The sequence below is a fragment of the Protomyctophum bolini genome (genome assembly GCF_963924005.1).
Source record: "Protomyctophum bolini genome assembly, chromosome: 5".
Taxonomy (NCBI): domain Eukaryota; kingdom Metazoa; phylum Chordata; class Actinopteri; order Myctophiformes; family Myctophidae; genus Protomyctophum; species Protomyctophum bolini.
In genome coordinates this window covers 12,436,712-12,458,476 of record NC_137866.1, presented here as the reverse complement: position 1 = coordinate 12,458,476, position 21,765 = coordinate 12,436,712, and the positions used below count along the sequence as shown (strand labels likewise).

Below are 21,765 nucleotides of genomic sequence, written 5' to 3'. Positions count from 1 at the left end.
TGTGTCTCTCTCTCTTTCTCTCTCTCCATGTGACCTTTTAATTATTGATTTTGAACCAGCTATAGCTCATTCCTTTCCGCCTCTCTGCCTCCATCCCATTGCAGCTCTCCTTCAATTTTTCTTTCAGCATACACTAGACAATCACACGTGCAGCTTGTGTGAGCGCGCACACACACACACACACACACACACACACACACACACACACACACACACACACACACACACACACACACACACACACACACACACACACACACACACACACACACACACACACACACACACACACACACACACACACACACCTTATTATCCTACCTCTGCCTCCCTATCTCCCTGACTGTAGACTGCATATTAAAACCTCAGCCTATAGCATTAGCCGCTTGCTGCAGTGTCAGCAGGGGGTTCGGGGGAAAGGTAATTCATACCAGACTGTCAGCCGGCGCTGGAGGTGAGTGAATGCTCTTCTTCCCCCAAGGAGAGACACACAGAGAAACCAGCCCAGCAGAGGAGCTCACAGACATCAATAATCTAACACCTCACCGCCTGTGATAATGACAACCTCACACACTCATTAAATATACCATGACTACTGGCAAACGCTCTCTGCCCAGTTGTATTTGTGCAGCCATAGCTTTTGAAACAAAATAGATACACTGCTTCTCAACATCGGGTCTGGGCAACGGCGTCAACTCCGCGGGTAAGCAGGAGCCGAAGCACCCGCTGGCAAAATAATAAGCCAATAATAATAAGTTGCGGGGCGGGTGCTGGGTGGGCACCTTAAAATATATAGGCTACTCTAAGGTGGGCACCCACTGTCGTTAGGGGAACCTTCCGCCACTGGGTCTGGGTACCACCAGGGGTACCCATGAGGCCGACTGTAACTCTGAGTATAAAAATTTAGCTTCTCTCCCTCCAGGAATTATACAAGAAGCAGTGTGCAGTCAAAGCTCAGTGTATCATCAAGGACACTCACTACTCCAGACATAATCTGTTCATTGTGTCGCTACTATGACTGCGGCCAGGCGAGCTCTACTGCAGTATCAGGATCCAGACCACCAGCTTTCAAAACGGTTTCCACCCGGCTACCATTACAAGGCCTGAATGACCACCGTCTTTCGCCACACTGGAATGGTTTCCTTTGTCTATGTTTCCTTGTTAGATTAGATTACCTGCCTAACTATACTTTCCTAATGTGGATTTACTGTACCTTCCTTATGCACATTACTCCCTTTATGTGGACTACTTCCCTTATATCTCACCTGCACATGAGGCTACAGTATGTAACGTGTCTGTTACTGTTCTAGTGCCACACTTCATGTACGGCACCTGCTGCTATTTTTAACCTCACCTTATAGCTGCACCTTATGTACACTCCTGCATCTGATGCTATTTCTTCTAACCGATGCTATACAGTACATATGTATTAGATTTTGAACTGAACTGTTTCTATCAAGTGCTTTTCTCCTTGCTTTTCCTTTCTTATCTTCCTCTATCTATCCTCTATCCTTCCTCCATTTCTGGAAGGATCGATTGCACCAAAAGAAAAGAAAAAGACAATATTGTGGAACCAAATGGACCCTTGTGGGTCTTTTACACTCTGGAGCTAAATAAACAATGATGACACAGTGTATCAAATGGGGGTCCGACCGTGGCCTACTGCATATCAAACTGTGTGTCCTTGAGATGAAACAGTTGAGAGTCACTGCCACAGCACACCCACAGCTGAAACAGGTTGAGAATCACTGCCACAACACACCCACAGCTGCGAGGAGAACCAATAACATGATTTGGACGCGGCCACAGCCGCCACATATCATTTCACTGACGAGATAATGTGCACCCACATTGCACAATGAGATGCAATTCTTGCCCGTGGAATGGGAGTGAGGGAGGCTGTGTCAGGGTCACATGCCCACAGGAGTGTGAGTTTGAGCGTGTTTTCCTTGGAGCAACCAGCCCAGTCCTTAGAGACTGTAGTGTAGACCTACTGTAAATAGGCTGCTTGTTCAGGGGCCGTCATAACTCTCCCTGGGTTGCTGTCAGGAGTGCAGTGTGCATGTGCGTGCGCACACACACACACACACACACAAGCACACACTCACACACACACACACACACACACACACACACACACACACACACACACACACACACACACACACACACACACACACACACACACACACACACACACACACACACACACACACACACACACACACACACACACACACACACACACACACACACCCGAACCCAATTACACAGGTGTAAACGTATCGTATGTACATGCACAACACAAATGCACGCTCGCTCACTCGACAACATGCCAACAAGACCACTGCTAGTATAGTTGAAAATAGGTATTTACACACGGCCACCTAAAAAAAACTCTCCCAGCTCCATTCCTCTTCCATATTGCTTTGCCTCCAAGATAATTCTGTCTGGGGGTATTTTAGGAATCCAACTCAGGATAAGATAATCCTGGAACAGCTGCTCTCTAATTTTAAGTGCAGGGCCTTAGGATATGAGTGTCGTTTAGGGGAAAGCAAGACCACAGGGGGATGTTCAGTCAGAACCCCCCCCCCCCCCCCCAAAAAACAACTCATTATATATCAGCTTGCATTCTCTTGCATATTGTACTTTAGTGTGGCCTTCTGTAGTGGCGTTTGCAGTCTCTAGTAATGGTGCGTAAGAGGAGAGCGGGCTCATAGTGTCCGATTGGCCGTGGGGCTTAGTGCCCCATTGGCCGTACAGGTATAGGGCTAGTCTCCCATTGGCTTAGAGGACAGCCAATCATGAACATCTCACCACTAGACGTGACTAGACTAGAAAGTCAGATCATTGATCAGCTCTGCAAGCTGATACTTCTTTTCTTTTTTAAATAACTCACCGGCACCGAATGGAGTTGTGTGATACAATGTGGGGTGGAATGTCACTTCATTGGCTTCTGACACCATGTTCCCTGCACGAGGGGCCACTGGGTCAGGAATAGATCCGCAGGGGGGGGGGGGAGGAGGAGAGGGAACAGGCAGCCAACTCATGATTCATACTGACAACTTCATCCTCTGTTGCCATGGATACGGGACCTGCAGACAGATAAAGGGACACATGGCGACACCTTGGAAACGCTTCCCGCATGTCGTGAGAACGGGGGGGACGCGGGGGGGTGATGTGCTGCATGGGTGTGTGACTATGTGTCTGTCTATTGTTCTTTATAAAGGCACCTGACTTTGTGTACTATATGTCTAAATGGTGAATTGAATTGTATAGCGCCTTTATCCAAAGCACTTTACAATGTGCATTACATTCACACACAATCACACAGACGGCAGAGGAAACCAAGCAAGGCACCAAAGTGCTTATCGGGAGCAGTTAGGGGTTCAGTGTCTTCCTCAGGAACACATTCGACATTACCTCAGGAGGGGCGGCAGGGATCGAACTGGGAATGTTCTGATTCCCAAGTGGCCACTCTCACTATCTCGTGAGCCACTGCCCCATGCAGACTCAGGGGGCATATCTACAGTATCTAATATAACAATGCTTAAGTTGGTCACGTGCCAAAAGCGGTGGACAGAAACTGGTCGACAGAAACTGCTGTTGCCCCACAGGGGCAGAAACAAGGCCTTTTAACCAGGCTACTTGCACACACTACAACTCGCTTACAATTCGCAAACCTGGCAACACTGCTCTGTGTTCTCATAGGCCCACCAGGCCCGCCCCCACACTACTTTTCAGTCTCACAATCAGCCATCTTGCTTTTTAGGGCCCTCGCAGGATAACAGAAAGAAGGAAGGGGAGAAATTAGTGCTTATCCCTTCTAAATCCCTGTATTTACAAAATAAAACACTCAGCGAATCCCTTAGTTAAATCAACATTGTTCATTGTCACTACTTGGATTGTGCCGAAATATTTACATTACACGTATAGCTTTTGCTATTTTCGCCTGCCAGCCAATGCCGACTACACACGCCTGCACACACACACACACACACACACACACACACACACACACACACACACACACACACACACACACACACACAGGAATGGCTATACGCCGGCGAGACAGCAGTGCAGCACGTTATAATTTTCAGTTTCATTAAATAACTGTCTTTCTCAGCGTGCGCACGTGCGCACACAACATTATTCAAGTGAAATGCGTAACGCCAATATTGGGCTCATATAGGCTACCAATACACGACGAAATAACTGACAGGAGTGACGGTGCTGTGAGTAAACTGACAACGCTTTCTGACAGAGAGAGAGAGAGAGAGAGAGAGAGAGAGAGAGAGAGAGAGAGAGAAAGACAGAAAGACGCGCGCGAGCGAGAGAGAGAGAACGTCAGAGAGAGAGAGAGAGAGAGAGAGAGAGGGAGGGGGGGGGGGCAATTCTCATAGGCCCACCAGGCCCGCCCCCACACTACTTTTCACACTCTCACAATCAGCCATCTTGCTTTTTAGGGCTCTCGCAGGATAACAGACAGAAGGAAGGGGAGAAATTATTGGCTCACTATTTTGCTTATCACTTCTAAATCCCTGTATTTACAAAATAAAACACTCAGCGAATCCCTTAGTTAAATCAACATTGTTCATTGTCACTACTTGGATTGTGCCGAAATATTTACATTACACGTATAGCTTTTGCTATTTTCGCCTGCCAGCCAATGCCGACTACACACGCCTGCACACACACACACACACACACATACACACACACACACACAGGAATGGCTATACGCCGGCGAGACAGCAGTGCAGCACGTTATAATTTTCAGTTTCATTAAATAACTGTCTTTCTCAGCGTGCGCACGTGCGCACACAACATTATTCAAGTGAAATGCGTAACGCCAATATTGGGCTCATATAGGCTACCAATACACGACGAAATAACTGACAGGAGTGACGGTGCTGTGAGTAAACTGACAACGCTTTCTGACAGAGAGAGAGAGAGAGAGAGAGAGAGAGAGAGAGAGAGAGAGAGAAAGACAGAAAGACGTGTTAGAGTAACGCGCGCGAGCGAGAGAGAGAGAACGTCAGAGAGAGAGAGAGAGAGAGAGAGAGGGAGGGGGGGGGGCAACAAGCTAACAGCACATGTGCAGGGCACACTACTGAGTTTAAAAACACAGCTGAAACATGAAGTGGAGTCTGTCAACTCTGTCAACGCAATTTCCTTCTTCCCATATTGCGCTGCAATGTAACTAGGATTCGCCGGCCGAAGGCCGGCGAAATTCTAGTTTCACACAAGCACGAACATGTCCTGTGGGCCACATAATTGGTCAATTTGCTTTTTAATGTTTAAGTTTTGTATACATTTTTTTGCATAGCAGAAAACTGGCTGCAGGAGTCATTAACATCTGCTAATAACAGGTGGTGCTGGCTATCACTGCTCCCATGTCATGTCAATTACGCTGCTGTTACATAAGATCTTGCTGGTTGCTTCCTGTGCATCACCAGTCTATGGGCATGGCCATGGTTATAGTGGCCAAGAGATACTGTATTGGCAAGGAAAACCTGTCGTAGGAGTAGTTTAACAGTATCCCATCCCACCCACACACACACACACAAACAATTGGTCCATCAACACACACAGTACTAAAATCCTCATGTCTTTGTTTAACACTGAACATGTACACGTGTGTATTTTGTGTACAATCTCAGAGTTACAATTGAATAAATGAACAGTGCAGATTTTACTGTGCACAGTAGGGCCAGACACCCATCTCACGATCATCATCATTCTAATACGATCATCATCACATCCTCATGGCTCTGCTGCCGTTGTAGAACTGGCATCTACAACTGGAGCAGGAGTTCATTCCATTCCAGGCAGTCAATCAATGACTTCAATCATATTCACGAGCTCCATTGTGGCCATTTCCAATCCAGTAATTACTCTTGTCTCCTCATCCGAGAACAGACAGATTCTACTCCCAGCCAAGCTGGATCAGTAATATCTCCTCTGGCTCAGCAGCAGCTGAGCAGCCGGCGCACTGTGCCAGCCAGGAGACTACAATGACCAGGAGACTACAGCTGAGCAGCCGGCGCACTGTGCCAGCCAGGAGACTACAATGACCAGGAGACTACAGCTGAGCAGCCGGCGCACTGTGCCAGCCAGGAGACTACAATGACCAGGAGACTACAGCTGAGCAGCCGGCGCACTGTGCCAGCCAGGAGACTACAATGACCAGGAGACTACAGCTGAGCAGCCGGCGCACTGTGCCAGCCAGGAGACTACAATGACCAGGAGACTACAGCTGAGCAGCCGGCGCACTGTGCCAGCCAGGAGACTACAATGACCAGGAGACTACAGCTGAGCAGCCGGCGCACTGTGCCAGCCAGGAGACTACAATGACCAGGAGACTACAGCTGAGCAGCCGGCGCACTGTGCCAGCCAGGAGACTACAGTGTCAGAGCGGGCGTCAGGTTCCGGCTAACACTTTGCCACGTTCTGATGAGAAAATGCTGAGTCATTCTACGCATTCCCAGGATTCAGTGGGATACTGTTGGGTTTGCTTCACTCCAATTATTTGTCTTGGGTCAAAGTACACCAATATCAAAACTCACGCTGGCATAACAGGCTGACTTTGTAAAGCTTTTTGGTAAATGTGTTGGAATGCAGGTCCTTGGCTTGGACTTGGTACATTGATATGTCTAGGATGAATAGGATGTAAAAGAAAGCAACACTAGCTTACCGTACTTGCTTTTTAGAAATAAGATATTGTACTTTTGTTTTTGCAAAATTCTTAATAAATCTATATGAAAAGATCTGGTGTCTGACTGCTCCGCCGGAAATCTCACCACACCTTGCAGTTGCTAACCAATCAGGACAGCTCTGCAAGGAGAGAGAGAGAGAGAGAGAGAGAGAGAGAGAGATAGGGTTGTTGTCTCCCTTGACAACAAACCAACACAGTTGTGCTTGTTGAGTACCATGGCCCACTCTGACATTGATTTCTCTCAAGCCATTAAGCCTATTCTTTCCAGTGAAAGCATGTGGATGTATGTAATGTAGTAGTAGCTATACAAACTGTGTGAGTTCTGGAAATGTAAGAATAATGGGGCCAAAAATCTTTCCATAGAGCCAGTGTGTGTGTATACTGTACAGTATGTGTATCGGGGCAAGTGCCAAATGGACTATCATAATTCCCAAAACTATAAATCACATAACATACACATGTATGTGTCTTAATTTAGTGCAAACATTGTGGTGATAAGTATAACAACAGTTTAGAAATAGGGGTAATCTTGAAATGTCTCACTCACTTTAAACAATTGTCTGCCTGACTGCCTGTACTGGTTCATTGAGGTGGCTGATTGCTGTAAAGAAGTTTCCCTCTCTCTCACTATATGTCTGGAGTTTTGCCTCTATAGTCGACTCTCACCCAGGAAGAAGAAAGGAGAGCATAACAAATGTTGAGCGCAGGAGCTTGGAGTCCCTTTCATTATTCAATGCTAGCAAGTGCAAGCTTCACCTTTCCAATGTCCTCTGGGAAGAATCTTTATCACTTCAAGGTTCTCCGTTTTGAAGTTCTCTGAGGACTGAAATTCCTCGTGAGTGGCATTAAGATGAGAGAGAGAGTTCAGGGAACTTGATCAGATAGCTTTTGACCCCCATTTTATCAGACGCTGATAAAATGCTCCGGATAAAAAAGGTTTTCTCTGGGTCCTACTGAAGAGGCAGGCCAAATCTCCAAATGTTTATCAAGATGGCACATGAAACACACACAACCCGACAAGGGTGTTGGATTCCTGTCGCAAATTCCTGCGAAGCTTCTGTGTTTAAGGCTTTATGATGCTGTCAGTTGCACCACTGTATTGTTGTTGTTGGAGCTTCTCCGTTCCCACAGCAACAGCACTCGTCACTCATGCACAGATCAGTCTGTGTGATGCAAAGTTCTGGCATGATCACATTGTAAGAAGAATCTTTTTGTTTTTGTTAGGACAGCCTGTGTGTCAAGTCAGCCTTAAAAAAGCTCATCTTGCGAGGTTCAAGGCTAGTCACATAAATAGCACGTAAATAGCAATTTATTTATAAAGTCACATGTGGTGTATATTTGTACACACTGCAGGCAGGCCATTGACATTTTGCCAGGTCCTCTGAGGTCTAAATAGTTCTGTTTATGGAAAGCACAAGGGGCACTGATGGACAGATGTTGACAGATTAGCGCCTGTCATTAATATAATATGATATATATCCATGTGAAGTCAGAATTGGATTTCACTATCAATGTCACTGAAAATGAACCTGCCATTGCCATAGACAGTGTCAAGACACGGAACCCCTAACTGCTCCTAATGAGCAGGTTGGTAACTTATGCAACTATGCATGGTTTCCTACGCCATACATGGGCAAATGCCGGCCACGGGGCCATATGTTGCCCCCACCTTCAGCCTGCAGGTTAATATTATTTGGAATACTGATATATATAGTTTATACATACGTGGATGTACTCAAGAAAGACGCAGGAGCGCAGGTACCAACAAACTGTCCAGATGTATGAAGAACCGGAATGACTGGATGCAGCGATAGAGGGCTCGTCTGAGGACGACCTAGAGAGATGTATTATTGATTTTAGCTATTACAATTCCAAACATGCAAACATGGATCACTTTAATTAGTTCTATATTAGTAGCTATATTAGTCTTTTTTTATGTCAAATATATTAGTTTTTAATCCATAAAGTTAACATACGTCTAAACACATTTGAAATTAAAGAAAATTTTAACTTTTCAGGATTCCAATGAAAAATGAGCAAAAAGTTATTCAGGATTGCAATTAAAAAATGACAACAAATTGCAGATCTACAGCTTGTAGATCGGCAATTTTTGCTACTTTTGTGTGACATAGAATGACAAAGTACGGCATTCATCCACAAGAAGATTTTAAATACGGAGATATGGTTTCGGCCCGACAGTATATGCAACGTTACGTGGCCATCTGGAGTGAGTGTGGAAACATTTACTTGATCAACTCCTCTTCACAATGAAAGGCCTCTATGATAATACCAGAGATCTCCATATAAGTGTCCCACTCAAAACTGCATCAAAGCATCAGAAGACTTGAAGATGATGGCCGTAATTCAAATAGTCGAAGACACAAGTTCAAATTCTGGAGGTGGACAGGTATGTCAGTCCACAGAGTATTATAGCGGAAATAGGCTTCTGTAAAAGAAGCTAGAGCAGCAGTCTAGATTTAATACACTGTCAGAGGACCAGCATGGTTTAATACTCACACCCTAACACTCTGAGTGTTCATTTAACTGAATGGAGGCTTTGGGTCCATTTGACTGTATTTATACACTCCATTTTGTACACTTGTACACTCAGGATTTTACAGCGCAGGTGGGAAACTGTACTCTCAAATTCATACACATCTGCAAATTATATGACAAAGGCATTGCAGCTAAACCAACATTGACCCAGTTTTTTCTCATATTTTTGCTGTTTGGAAAATAGGCATGTAACAATTCAGTCAACTCACAATATGATTCGAATCACGATAGGTTCACGATATGATTTTTTCACACACACATAAATGAAATGAAATAAAGCCACAGCCTTTTATAACTTTCAAACCTACCCTGAGTGCCTGTACCTGGATTTGTTTATGCCTTTTTCTTTTTGCATCATACCTTTTCCTTCATTCTTTCTTGGATATTAAATGGAATAATATGAGCACCGGTGGTTTTAGAGATACCAGTAGCACTCCTGTAACCTTTCTGTCCGAACGCCACTGACTTACAATATAAAATTAGTTTTAAAAAGTTGGAGATGGAGGGTGACTGATTTAAGCAGTCACACCTGGCCTGAGTCAAACTAGAACTGAACTTAGAGCTGGGTGTGGCTTCGCACCTGTTGTGCATGGACTTGATCAAGGCACAACAGGTTAAATCAGTCATCTCCACAAACACTCAGGAGATAGCCTCTGTCCGGACAGTGGAGAGCTATCGCCTCTCCTGTGTAAAATGTCATATGTTGTGTTATTCCTTACACTGAGAGGAATAAACCAGTCTACTTAAGAAAGCTGCCCTGTGTTGTGTCCTTCCTTGCCCTGGGTAGTGACTAGTCAGTCACAGTTACATTTTGTGACCTACTGGCAGTGTGCAAAATAAATATGGCGCTGATTGGTTCAGTGGTTTGTAAGGTTACACACAGTTTTATGTATTATTATTATTATTATGCTATCCCTTTTGGAAGTATATGAAAAACATTATTGGGTGTTTCTGCGTTAATACCAACAACTTCTTTAACATAAGCAAGCAAGTGAACCTTTGTGTACAGCCTTCAGTGTGCCAGCCTCTATAGCTGTGGCAGACTCCACCCCGTGGAACTCTCTCTCAATGGAGATTCTCCATGCTCCAACACTGGACTCATTTAAGCCGTTGAAAAGACACCCATTGTTTTATTTGTTTGTTTGTTTGTTGATTGGTTGTTCATTGTTCTCGATGTAAAGTGTCCTTGGGTTCATGAAAGGTGCTATATAAATTCAAGCTATTATTTGTATTGCCGGTATATATATCATAAGTTCGTAAAAAAAAAAAGAGAAGAATAGTAAAGGATATTTACTATTTTAAACCACTCTAGATCTACACCAATGTCTGTTGGCTAAAAAATAGCCGATCTACAAGCTCATACTGTGTCGTGGCGCGCTGTGAGCTTGTACATTTTCTATTTCCACCGCTTATTACATTACTTATTATGCTATGCCCAGTTCATGTCATCTTAAGTACAAATCAGAAATAAATGGGTTTCAAAATGTATGGGGTCAATGGGATTGACAGATTAGAGATGAAAATAGTGCATTGAATTACGAAGACAAATAATAAAAGGGAGACAAATTCTCGAAGCGAAAATGGTCTCATCTATTAGTCATGAGGTTTGGGGTGTATCTGCAGAGCGTTATGCAGGGCCATGAATAATCATACTGCATTAACATCCATCTTCCTTTCTCTGCGTTATGTCAGGCTGAATGAAGCCCTGCTGTGTTTGGTTAATATTGTTGAGTCATAGTGTGGGAGGGGGAGACTCCCCTCACCTCTGCAGATGCCATGCTTATAAATGCTTTGAGCTCCCGCTTGCTTTGAAGATGAAAGGCGGGAGGAGCTCGCTGTTCATAATTTCACCTGCAAAGTTACGTTCTTTCTCTCAAGGTTCGCGGGGTGGAGTTATTTCAGCCCCCTGTTTCCAAAGAAACAAGCAGCCTAAACAGTTACATAGTCTCCGTGTGATCAGAATCTAGTGAGATTTAAATAATGTAACTAATTTGCCCAAACAACAAATAAGTTCTACCAAAATGATTTTGATCAAATGCGGAAGAGGGTAGTACCTCCGGTTGCATAGGCTACATCTAATTTTTGGTACCGCTCACACCCAGTAGGCCAAGGAAGGACTTTTTCCATATTTTCTGTTACAAACATAGCCATATAGCATGGTGCTTCTAAAATCCATTTTCACTTCAGTCCATAGATTGCGCTACAAATGCAAATTGCACCGCCTGCCATTCAAACTCCATTTCCCATCACAGCTTCCTGGTGTCCCAACAGCTACATCTAACGACTGACACAGCCCTGGGTAGGGAACCAGGCCACTCTAGTTTTACCTGAACAAGAGAGGCTAAAATGGCTTCCAGCAGTAGAAAACCTTTCCAAACACCTATCTTTGCAGTTGTTGTTGAGGTGCTCTTCCAAAGCCTCCTTCTCATTTGCACAAAGAATTGCTTTTCTTCTGACACCTCCCTTTCTTCGAGGTCTGCTTCGCAACGTCTTTGGCCTCTGGCAAGTGTACAGGGCTGCCAATCGGCTCTCCTAATCTCCTCCTCCTCCAGAAGCATAACCTTTTCCAGACACTCTTCTTTTTGCATTTGTTGTTGAGGCACGCTTCCAGAGCCTCCCTCTCTTTGGCCCAAATAATTTCTTTTTTGGCAAGTTTGGCGTTCTCCTCTCTGAGCGTGTTATTCTCGGCCTCTAGCTGCCTCAGTCTCAGATGATGATCGATGGCTGTTTGGGACGATGGTTGCTGGGCCTGAGGCTCATCAGGCTGACAGCTGATGAGTCTCTTGGGGTCAATCTTCTTACTGGACTGTTCCTCCTCCTGGAGTGCAGGACAGAGGGACTTCAGTTCATCTCGAAGTTTAATGAGGAGCTGTATCTTCTGGTCTAGGATCTGTAACAGGGTAGCATATGAGTCCACTTCATAATCCATCTGCCCTATCTTCTCCAACACCTTATCATCGCCCCACCAGCGGAATGACTCCTGGAAGACAGCTTGGTGGTCTCCTAGAACCCGTTTTTCGGTCAGGTCTGGTGTGGTCAGAGGTTTGAAGTCCAGACTTGCTTGGAAATCCCCAGAATTCCTCCTTGCTTTCTTGGAGGAGGCTGGTTCAGGTTGTGGGGCTCGCTTGTGTTCGATAACCTGTTCATCCATCTCCACCATCTGAGACACTGCCTCGTTGACTGAAAACAACCGAGGAGACTCTTCCTCATTCTGCTCAAAGATAGGTTTGATTTTGTCTCTCTGTTCAGCCATCTCCACCATCTGAGACACTGCCTCATTGACTGTAAACTGAGGAGACTCTTGCTCATTCTGTTCACAGATCGGTTCGATTTTGTCTCTCTGTGGTGAACTGCTTAGCCGGTCCTCGTCATGAATTTCTAGCTGATTGACTGTGTGAATGCTGGGTCGACCCCATTTCATTACCTGGTTGCGGTCAACTGGGAGCTCCTTCACTCTGTTAGCATAGTGTAGCGTGTTGGATGTATCTTCACATGATGTCATACCAGGAGATATGGTTGCAATCATGCACGTACGGGAGTTCTCCCCAATGAAAGAGTCTCTGAGGACCTGAGTGAGCGTGCTGCCCCTGAAGGGAGTGTGAGACTTGTTGCGTCCCAGAGCCCTGATGCACTCCTTTAGTGCCAGCAGACTCTTGTTAATCTCAGCTCTCTCCAGACGAGTCTGTCGATCGACACTGGATGTATCAGCTCCTCTCTCGTTCCCAGCCAGGTCAATGAGCGAGAACCTCCCGTGTAACTCCCCCTTCCTCCGTAGAATGATCTGGAACACGGCATGGCTCCTAGAAGAGTGTGCATTGGCTGAAGTCTTTCCCGATATTCTGCAGCTGTTTCCCACTTCTATGAGTTTGAGAACATCCTCCATACATCTGATGTGTTTCTCCTGTAGCCTGACTACCTGAACATGATGGTTACCATCCTCCAACACCATGAGCTTAGCTTTCTCATTCAGCAGGTCAAACACCTTGCCATTGTAAATTTCAAAGAAGCTTGCATACACTTGTAGTTCTAATTTTGCATAGTTGGGTTTCTTCAACATGAGGAATACATCCTGAGCAGTTAATGCGTATATTCCTCTGGAACAATCCTGGTTCTCTCCAGACAAATCTCCACTCATGGTATGTGTTTTTCCACTTCCTGTTTGTCCGTAGGCAAAGCAGGTAGCCATACCCCTCTCAAAGATGGTCTCTACCAGAGGCCCGGCTGTAAACCTGTAAACCATCTCATTGGTTGTGGAATCATCAAAGGCATAGTCAAAGCAGAAGGCCTGGTTCTCCACGTAACGGGTCAGGTCCACCTTCTGTTTGGGTTTGTGGACCATAACCACATCTTTACTGGGAATAGTTATTACATCCAGTTGCCTCATGGTTAGTTCCTTATTGCTCAGTGGACGCTTCCTCACACAAACACATATTCTGTGTTTTTCAATCAGGTCTGCTGTGGTCAGAGGTCTGTAGTCTAGACTGGCATGACAATTCCTGATCATGTACATGATGTCATAGTTAGGAGTTGTGGTGCCTACCTCCTGTGGTCTCTTCTCTCTCTGTGCCTGCTGCTGTAGTAGATGTGTTTCTTTCTTCTGGAGTTTCTTCCCCTTCTTAACACAGTTGAAATTTCTCCTCACGTCCAGGAGTTGTGTCTGTGCCCATGTTGGCTGTCTATGCTCATTAGCTGGGGGAGGGCAGGCTGGTTCAGGCTGTAGAGGTCGATTGTCTTCAAATACTGATTCCTTCTCCATTTCCACCATCGGAGATGTCGCCGCCTCAAGGATGGTAAATGGCTGGGGAGACATGTCCTCCTTCTGCTCACATCTAATCTTAATATTGTCTCTCTGTGATGAGTTCTCATCCTGACACTCTGGCTGATTGACTGTGTGAATGCCGAGTCGACCCCATTTCATTACATGGTTGCGGTCAACTGGGAGCTCCTTCATTCTGTTAGCGTAGTGTAGCGTGTTGCATGTATTTTCACATGATGTCATACCAGGAGATATGGTTGCAATCATGCACGTACGGGAGTTCTCCCCAATGAAAGAGTCTCTGAGGACCTGAGTGAGCGTGCTGCCCCTGAAGGGAGTGTGAGACTTGTTGCGTCCCAGAGCCCTGATGCACTCCTTTAGTGCCAGCAGACTCTTGTTAATCTCGGATCTCTCCTGGCGAGTCTGGCGGTCGGCACTGGACGTATCAGCTCCTCTCTCGTTCCCAGCTAGGTCAATAAGAGAGAACTTCCCGTGCAACTCCCCCTTCCTCCGTAGAATGATCTGGAACACGGCGTGGCTCCTAGAAGAGTGTGCATTGGCTGAAGTCTTACCCGATATTCTGCAGGTGTTTCCCAATTCTAAGAGTTTGAGAACATCCCCCATACATCTGATGTGTTTCTCCTGTAACCCTACCACCTGAACCTGCTGTTTACCATCCTCCAAAACCCTCAACAAAGTTTTACCATTCAGCAGGTCAAACACCTTGGCATTATAGATTTCAAAGAAGGTTGCAAACACTTGTAGTTCTAAATTTGTATAGTTGGGTTCCTTCAACATGAGGAATACATCCCGAGCAGTTAATGCATAGATTCCTTTGGAACAATCCTGGTTCTTTCCAGACAAATCTCCACCCATAGTATGTGTTTTTCCGCTTCCGGTCTGTCCGTAGGCAAAGCAGGTAGCCATGCCCCTCTCAAAGATGGTCTCTACCAGAGGCCCGGCTGTGAACCTGTACACCATCTCATTGGTTGAGGAGTCATTGAAGGTGTAGTCGAAGCGGAAGGTCTGGTTTTCCAGGTAGCGGGTCAGGTCCACCTTCTGTTTGGGTTTGTGGACCATCATCATGTCTTTACTGGGAATAGTTATCACATCCAGGTCCTTCATGGTTAGTTCCTTCTTGCTCAGTGGACGCTTCCTCACACAAACACATATTCTTTGTTTTTTAATCGGATATGCTGTGTACAGAGTCCTGAAGTCTACCTCCTCCACCATCCGAGACACCACCTCAGTGAAGGTATACAGCTGAGGAGACACTTCCTCATTCTGTTTGAGGTTGTCTCCCTGTGAACTGCTTAGCTGCTGATTGACTGTGTGGATGTTGGGTCGACCCCAATTAATTAACTGGCTGGGGTCAACTTCCAGCTCCTTCACCCTGTTAGCGTAATGCAGTGTGTTGCGTGTATTTTCATAAGATGTCAGACCTGGAGATATGGTTGCAATCATGCACGTACGGGAGTTCTCCCCAATGAAAGAGTCTCTGAGGACCTGAGTGAGCTTGCTGTCCCTGAAGGGAGTGTGAGGCATGTTGTGTCCCAGAGCCCTGATGCACTCCCTTAATGCCAGCAGACTCTTGTTAATCTCAGCTCCCTCCAGGAGAGTCTGGCGGTCGGCCCTGGAGGTGTCAGCTCCTCTCTCGTTCCCAGCGAGGTCGATGAGTGAGAACTTCCCGTGCAACTCCCCCTTCCTCCGTAGTACGATCTGGAACACAGCATGGCTCCTAGAAGAGTATGCGTTGGCTGAAGTCTTACCTGACCTTCTGCAGCTGTTTCCCACTTCTATGAGGTTAAGAACACCCTCTGAACATTCGACATCTTTCTCCTTTAGTCCTACCACCTGAACCTGCTGTTTATCATTCTCCATCACCCTCAGCTTAGTTTTACCATTCAGCAGGTCAAACAACTTCCCATTGTATATTTCAAAGAAAGCTATGTACACTTGTAGTTCTAACTTTGCATAGCTGGGTTTCTTCAACATGAGGAATACATCCTGAGCAGTCAATGCGTAGATTCCTTTGGAACAATCCTGTTTCTCTCCAGAAAAGATTCCTCCCATAGTATGTGTTTTCCCACTTCCTGTCTGTCCGTAGGCGAAGCAAGTAGCCATGCCCCTCTCAAAGATGGTCTCCACCAGAGGCTTGGCCGTGAACCTGTACACCATCTCATTGTTTGTGGAGTCATCAAAGGTGTAGTCGAAGCAGAACGTCTGGTTGTCCAGGTAGTGGGTCAGATCCACCTTCTGTTTGGGTTTGTGGACCATCACCACATCTTTACTCGGAATAGTTATCACATCCAGGTCCTTCGTGGTCAATTCCTTCTTGTTCAGTGGACGCTTCCTCACGCAAACACATATTCTGTGGCTTTTAATAGGGTCACACTTCCTCTTCGTGTTTTGGGAGGGGATTGGTTCAGGTTGAGGGGCCGGCCCGGCACGGCTCACCACCATTCTGTCATGTCTGGATGAAGAGTCACTACTTTTAGACGGCACTGTGCAATAATTCTTTGCAATTTTATTCATTTTAACATTTTGCTGCCCATTACTGCATCGAATTCGCACATTACTACCAACTCCAGTCATCCCAAAACTGCTCACCATTTCTTTACCTAAGTTATCGAGTGTTTTATATGCAACATAGAACTTTTTTATTATTGTTGTCACTCAGATTATGGAACATAAAGAATTGCTGTCATGTTTTTAAATATCCCCAAACTCAAGTTGGTATGTCACATAGTTGGTATGTCACAGATGCAAGCTGATTGGACAGAGTTGAAAATGTCACTGTAAAGTGTAAATACTACTACTAAAAAGGTCTGGGCAGGAGCTTGCGCATTGGACTTTTGTGGCGGTTCTGGACAACCGTGGGTCTGAACGACTCGACACCAGGAACTGCACTTATATCGTGATGTCAGAAGTGATGTAAGCGGTATCCCCTTTTATGCGCATATATGGAGTTCTTTCTCAGGCATGCCCAAATATGGAGTCTATGCAGATGTCAGAATTATGTCAGAAGTCGGTGGGACGAACCTGTATTTAGGCATGCCCAAATATGGAGTCTGGCCCGGGCAGAGGCCTTGTGATGTCAGTTGTGGCCCGGGCAGAGGCCTTTTGTGGCGGTTCTGGCCAACCGTGGGTCCGACTGACACCAGGACTGCACTCCATGTGGGGGTGTGGAACGTGTGTCAAATTTGAGTTACGTGGATTACAGATGCACACACACACACACACACACACACACACACACACACACACAGTTAATGGATACATTTTATTTTCTTAAATTTGAAAATAGAGCCACACATTTTTAAATCATTTTCACAGCTATCCCATATTTGTATTATCACAAAGTTTGAAGGTGGGCAACTCTGATGATGGAAATGGCCACTACATTTCCACACTCCAGGGGGCAATATATATGTTTTAATAAAAAAAAATTATCCCACGATTTTGTAACCCATTTTTCACCCCTGTGTCAATCATCTAATGTGATCCTGGGCTCTACACACCCTCCACCAACCTAGTCCCCATATATGGGGACATGGGGAGAGCAACGGGTGCAATATTGATTGTGTATCAGGCTTGCACTCTCATCAGTAGTGGATCACAAATAATAAAACGTTAACAATTATTATATAGATTAACTACTAGCCTATAGGCCTACTGTATGTTATGAACTTGAATACATATTTGGACATAAAAAATGAATATACCAACTGGCTAATGAATGAATCCTATAACGGTGATTAAAACGGCCGGGTCATGCATTGCAAACAAGGTGGGGGCAGCATGTGGCTTCAGCTCGACCGTACGGTACCTGCAGGCCCCGGGAGATCGACTTCCATTGACCGGGTCCCATTCTCCGCTGATTCTCCTGGCGCTCAGCCCGCTCAGAGACTGCATTGAACACACATCTGTGTCCGCCATATTGGTCCCGTGAAGTGAAGGCTGAAGCCGTCTTCTTATATGAAAAAGTGGTTAATTTCACCAACTGGAAGGTAATCAAATGAGAATGCACTGTATAAGGAATGGTTTCTCTCACCGCAGCTACAGTAGACAGAATAATGTACTAAATCTGTTCAAATTGGAGTTCTGTAGTTTAATAAATATCAATTTGGGGTTACTTTTGACTGGCTTAGTTGTGTAGCCTGTTTCTGCTTTAGCTATACCTGTCATTTAATTTTTATTAGCCATGTCATTTTCAATTATTGTAGACGTAGGATAATAAATGAAATGAAGCCATTAACCCATGCCGTTTTAAATTTCTTTAATGTTTCAGTTGGTATAGGATTTGGAAGCATTGAGTCAAGACATGGTCAGCAGCCATACATAACCAACTAATCGATGTCAACGGAGAAGACAACTGAGATACAGACAATGTAAAATAATTCAAAAGACAACTACAGGTAAGGTCAGGCCATCACAGTACACATTTCTAACCGAACTGAACAGCATGCTGGGAATTTAACCCCCCGCCAACACCCTATGGCCATCACACACACACACACACACACACACACACACACACACACTTTCTCCTCCTGCCTCTCCCTTCCTCATCCAAAACTTGATTAACTTCCTCCCATTTTTTTCTCTCGTTCGAAAAACACACACACACACACACACACACACACACACACACGGTATAGAGTATACAGTATAAGACACGTTTGAGTTGACAAAATAAAATGCATAGACAAATTAAGAAATGTAAAAAAAAAAAAAGTAAAAGTAAACATGAAACGACAAATGTCTTTGTCATAGGCAGATGCTGACCAAGCGAATGGCCATGATAGTACATTGCCATGATCGCTGAGGACATTCAGAGGTTATTGCCATTAACATGGTATAATGGATAATGTTTATCCATATCGGATGATTTGTTTCTCCTTACCTAAAATGATTTAAAAGAGCAAGTAGCTTCCACAAATATCAGAATGTACAAGCGATGGTCATTGTGGTGAGGCTTTTAAGATCTTACATAGATCCACTTAAATCAACATTGTAAACCACAAGGCAGACATGCTTGGCTTCAAAACATTAAGTTACAATTACTTAAGTTATACAAGTTAACAAAATGTACTTAAAACACATTAAATATTGAGCATGTCACTAGAAAAAAACAAGTTGGGTTTTTAACAAACAAAAATATTAAATGGAGTATTCCAGTCGAGTCAATTAACACAAAACAGATACATTTTGATTTGAGAACACAGATTAATGGAGATGCATTGCCAGAACACTGCATTTCCCTTACAAGGTTGTTGCACAGAACAAAAGATTAAATCCTTGTGCTACTTGTTAAGTTGTATTTTTTGTTGTTGCAAAAAAACCCCATTGAAAACACATGATTTACAATAAAGTCTGAGTTAGCACATAGTTCTTAGGTTTGGCCCAATGTTTTTTTTTAAATTATCATTTGTTTTTTCAGCTCTGTTGGGCTAATTAGAGTTTAAACTTAAAGGCTTACTCTAGTGTGAAATCAAGAGCAACCTTTTGCTATAATGCTTAATGGTGTGCTCATACTGTACGTATGCTTTAAAATGATAATTTATCTACATGTCTTCCTTGTTGATATGGTTTTAGGGATTGAATCAATTCAATAAGTAATAAATTAGATCTACAGCTTTCCACTCTTTAAAACACCTTTCATAACCATGTTAAATTTATCTTAGATAAAAAAAAAAGGAATACAATTGGCACAATCAAATCAGTGTTCTATTGTCCCTGGTGTCTGTACAATAAAAAAAGGCTATACATTTCACAATAACCCAAAAACCTTATTCGCTTGGGGAGAGAATGTGAGCACCTGTGCTTAATGTTTCTGTGTGTATGCTAGTGTATTTAATTCTTATGCTTTTTTTTCCCTCTGGAGGAAAGCAGAGTTGCACTTTCAACAGCTAAAATAAAAATACAATAAAATAAAATACAATTCAAGCAGCATAGAGCAAATTAATGTGACAGAATTTGAAAGCCATTACACAACGGTGAACTCAAAAACTAAAGTTTCAGCTCCGCAAAGTAAGCACAAATGAAAAAAAGGAGGGGAAAAAATAACTCTTCCCACAAGCTCATCAATTCAAAACACTCACCAAATTCCATGACCACAAAAAATATGTTTCTCTCACTTAAAACAGTTGCTTGTAGGTCAAATTGTAAGTGACCAAAAACAGAGAATAATATAACACTGTCTAAAAGACTTACCCACCCCTTTTTAACAAAAAAATAACCAAAGCTAAGCAAAACAAAAGATAACCCAAACATTGTACAAATTCATCCACACAATATGTGGGTATTTTCATACTGTGCCTTGTTACCCAAGGCTCCAACCCGTGGTAGACCACTTGAGTGCATCCCAGGAAACGCTACGCCAGCATTTATGAGGAGGAGGCAGGGAAGGAAGAAGTTTGGGGGAGAGCGAGGTGAGCCCCCACCCCCTCTGCGGTCTCTTCCCTCTCCCTCTTCCATCCGGTTCGGGTGCCCCTCGCCTCCGCTCCTGAGCTCAACAGTGTTGTACTTGTGGAGTTTGGGTTGTTGCGGCCCACCGGTGGGGTTTGGAGGGGTGGTGGCGGCGGTGGGGTACATGGTCACTGTCGCCGGTCCTCCGTCTCTGACCGTGAGAATGCCATCACCACGTCTTCTGCACCTGAAAGCCCAAAGCAGAACATTGCATTAAATACATGAGGCCTAACGTCCCTTATCTGGGAATATCAGGCAAATATTCAACGGAAATAGCAGATCTATGGTGATATTTTATGTCGAGGGAAAAACCTGGGGGAACCAGATCAACGTATAAATATATACGGTTTAAGTGGTTAATGCGTACATTCGGTTCTCTACTTCTAGATCTGCAAATGAATTATCGGAGACATCAAAAGAAGGCCATTGTGCAACACAGTAGAAACTTGTTTGTCGAAAGTGTCAGGGAATGGAAGTTGCCCGGGAGACAGATAAAAATTATTCAATAACCAAAGCTTATACAAAATATGAACCACATCTGTTCTCTCAAAAGCTGAAATGCTGTATAATGTCTTTTCTTTTTAAAGACGAAATCGTTTTTTTTATAGAAATAATGTACATGAATGAATGTGCAGAAATTAATGTTTGCTTTTACGATAAACTGCAAGTATACCGTTTGTGTACTTTTATAATATAATACTAAGTGCTTCTTGTACTGCATATATCTATGTTGGTTACTTCAGATGATATTTACTTATTTTGATTTGTTTAGCTTGAAAGTTATTTAGATACCATGGCAGGTTTGATGTTCACTTCACCTGGTATCCTAGTTTCTTTGAAGCACTATGGTGTTCTGACTGTTCTCCTATAGTGTTCTCTTTGCACTCTACTAATGCATTTACTCAGATTTTGCATTGGTCACTCTGGATAGGAGGAATTGTAAATTGATAGCGATGCTCGGTACAGTAAGGACATCTATGATCGACTGAATCATCAAATTACACTAGTGGACAAGTGGCAATTACGGTTTTGAAGATCACTTTATCTTAAAAACCTTTATATTACCCCAAAGATAGACAATCTCAGTGTTTTGCAATTTGGAAATTGCAAAAAGAATCAAAGGGTTGAGCTTTAGATGCCAAAAACACACTACCGTATACTACAATAAGAAAATCTCTCATGTCGGCAGGTCACTTCATCTATTGCTGTTCACCTGTGGCGCAAACCCATCACCCATCAGCACAAAGCCCAAAAGGAAGAT

At 44.2% G+C, this 21,765-nt stretch overlaps 2 protein-coding genes across 2 annotated transcripts in view; both read right to left on the bottom strand.

Annotated features, from left to right (window-relative positions):
• Nucleotides 1-11,702: 11,702 nt before the first annotated feature.
• Nucleotides 11,703-20,630, bottom strand: LOC308314952 (uncharacterized protein; the record flags this gene model as incomplete). Its single annotated transcript, XM_080762776.1, is given in 5 exon segments — nt 11,703-12,301; nt 12,304; nt 12,537-16,506; nt 17,863-17,942; nt 20,415-20,630. Coding segments are annotated over 5 exon segments (4,866 nt in total).
• ctnnbip1 (catenin, beta interacting protein 1) overlaps nt 18,296-21,765 on the bottom strand; it is a 34,832-nt gene continuing 31,362 nt past the window's right edge. Inside the window, exon 4 of the mRNA XM_080763661.1 lies at nt 18,296-20,691. Within this exon, the coding sequence (XP_080619787.1) occupies nt 20,633-20,691 (59 nt within the window). The 3' untranslated portion in view covers nt 18,296-20,632. The remainder of the gene's footprint in view (nt 20,692-21,765) is intronic.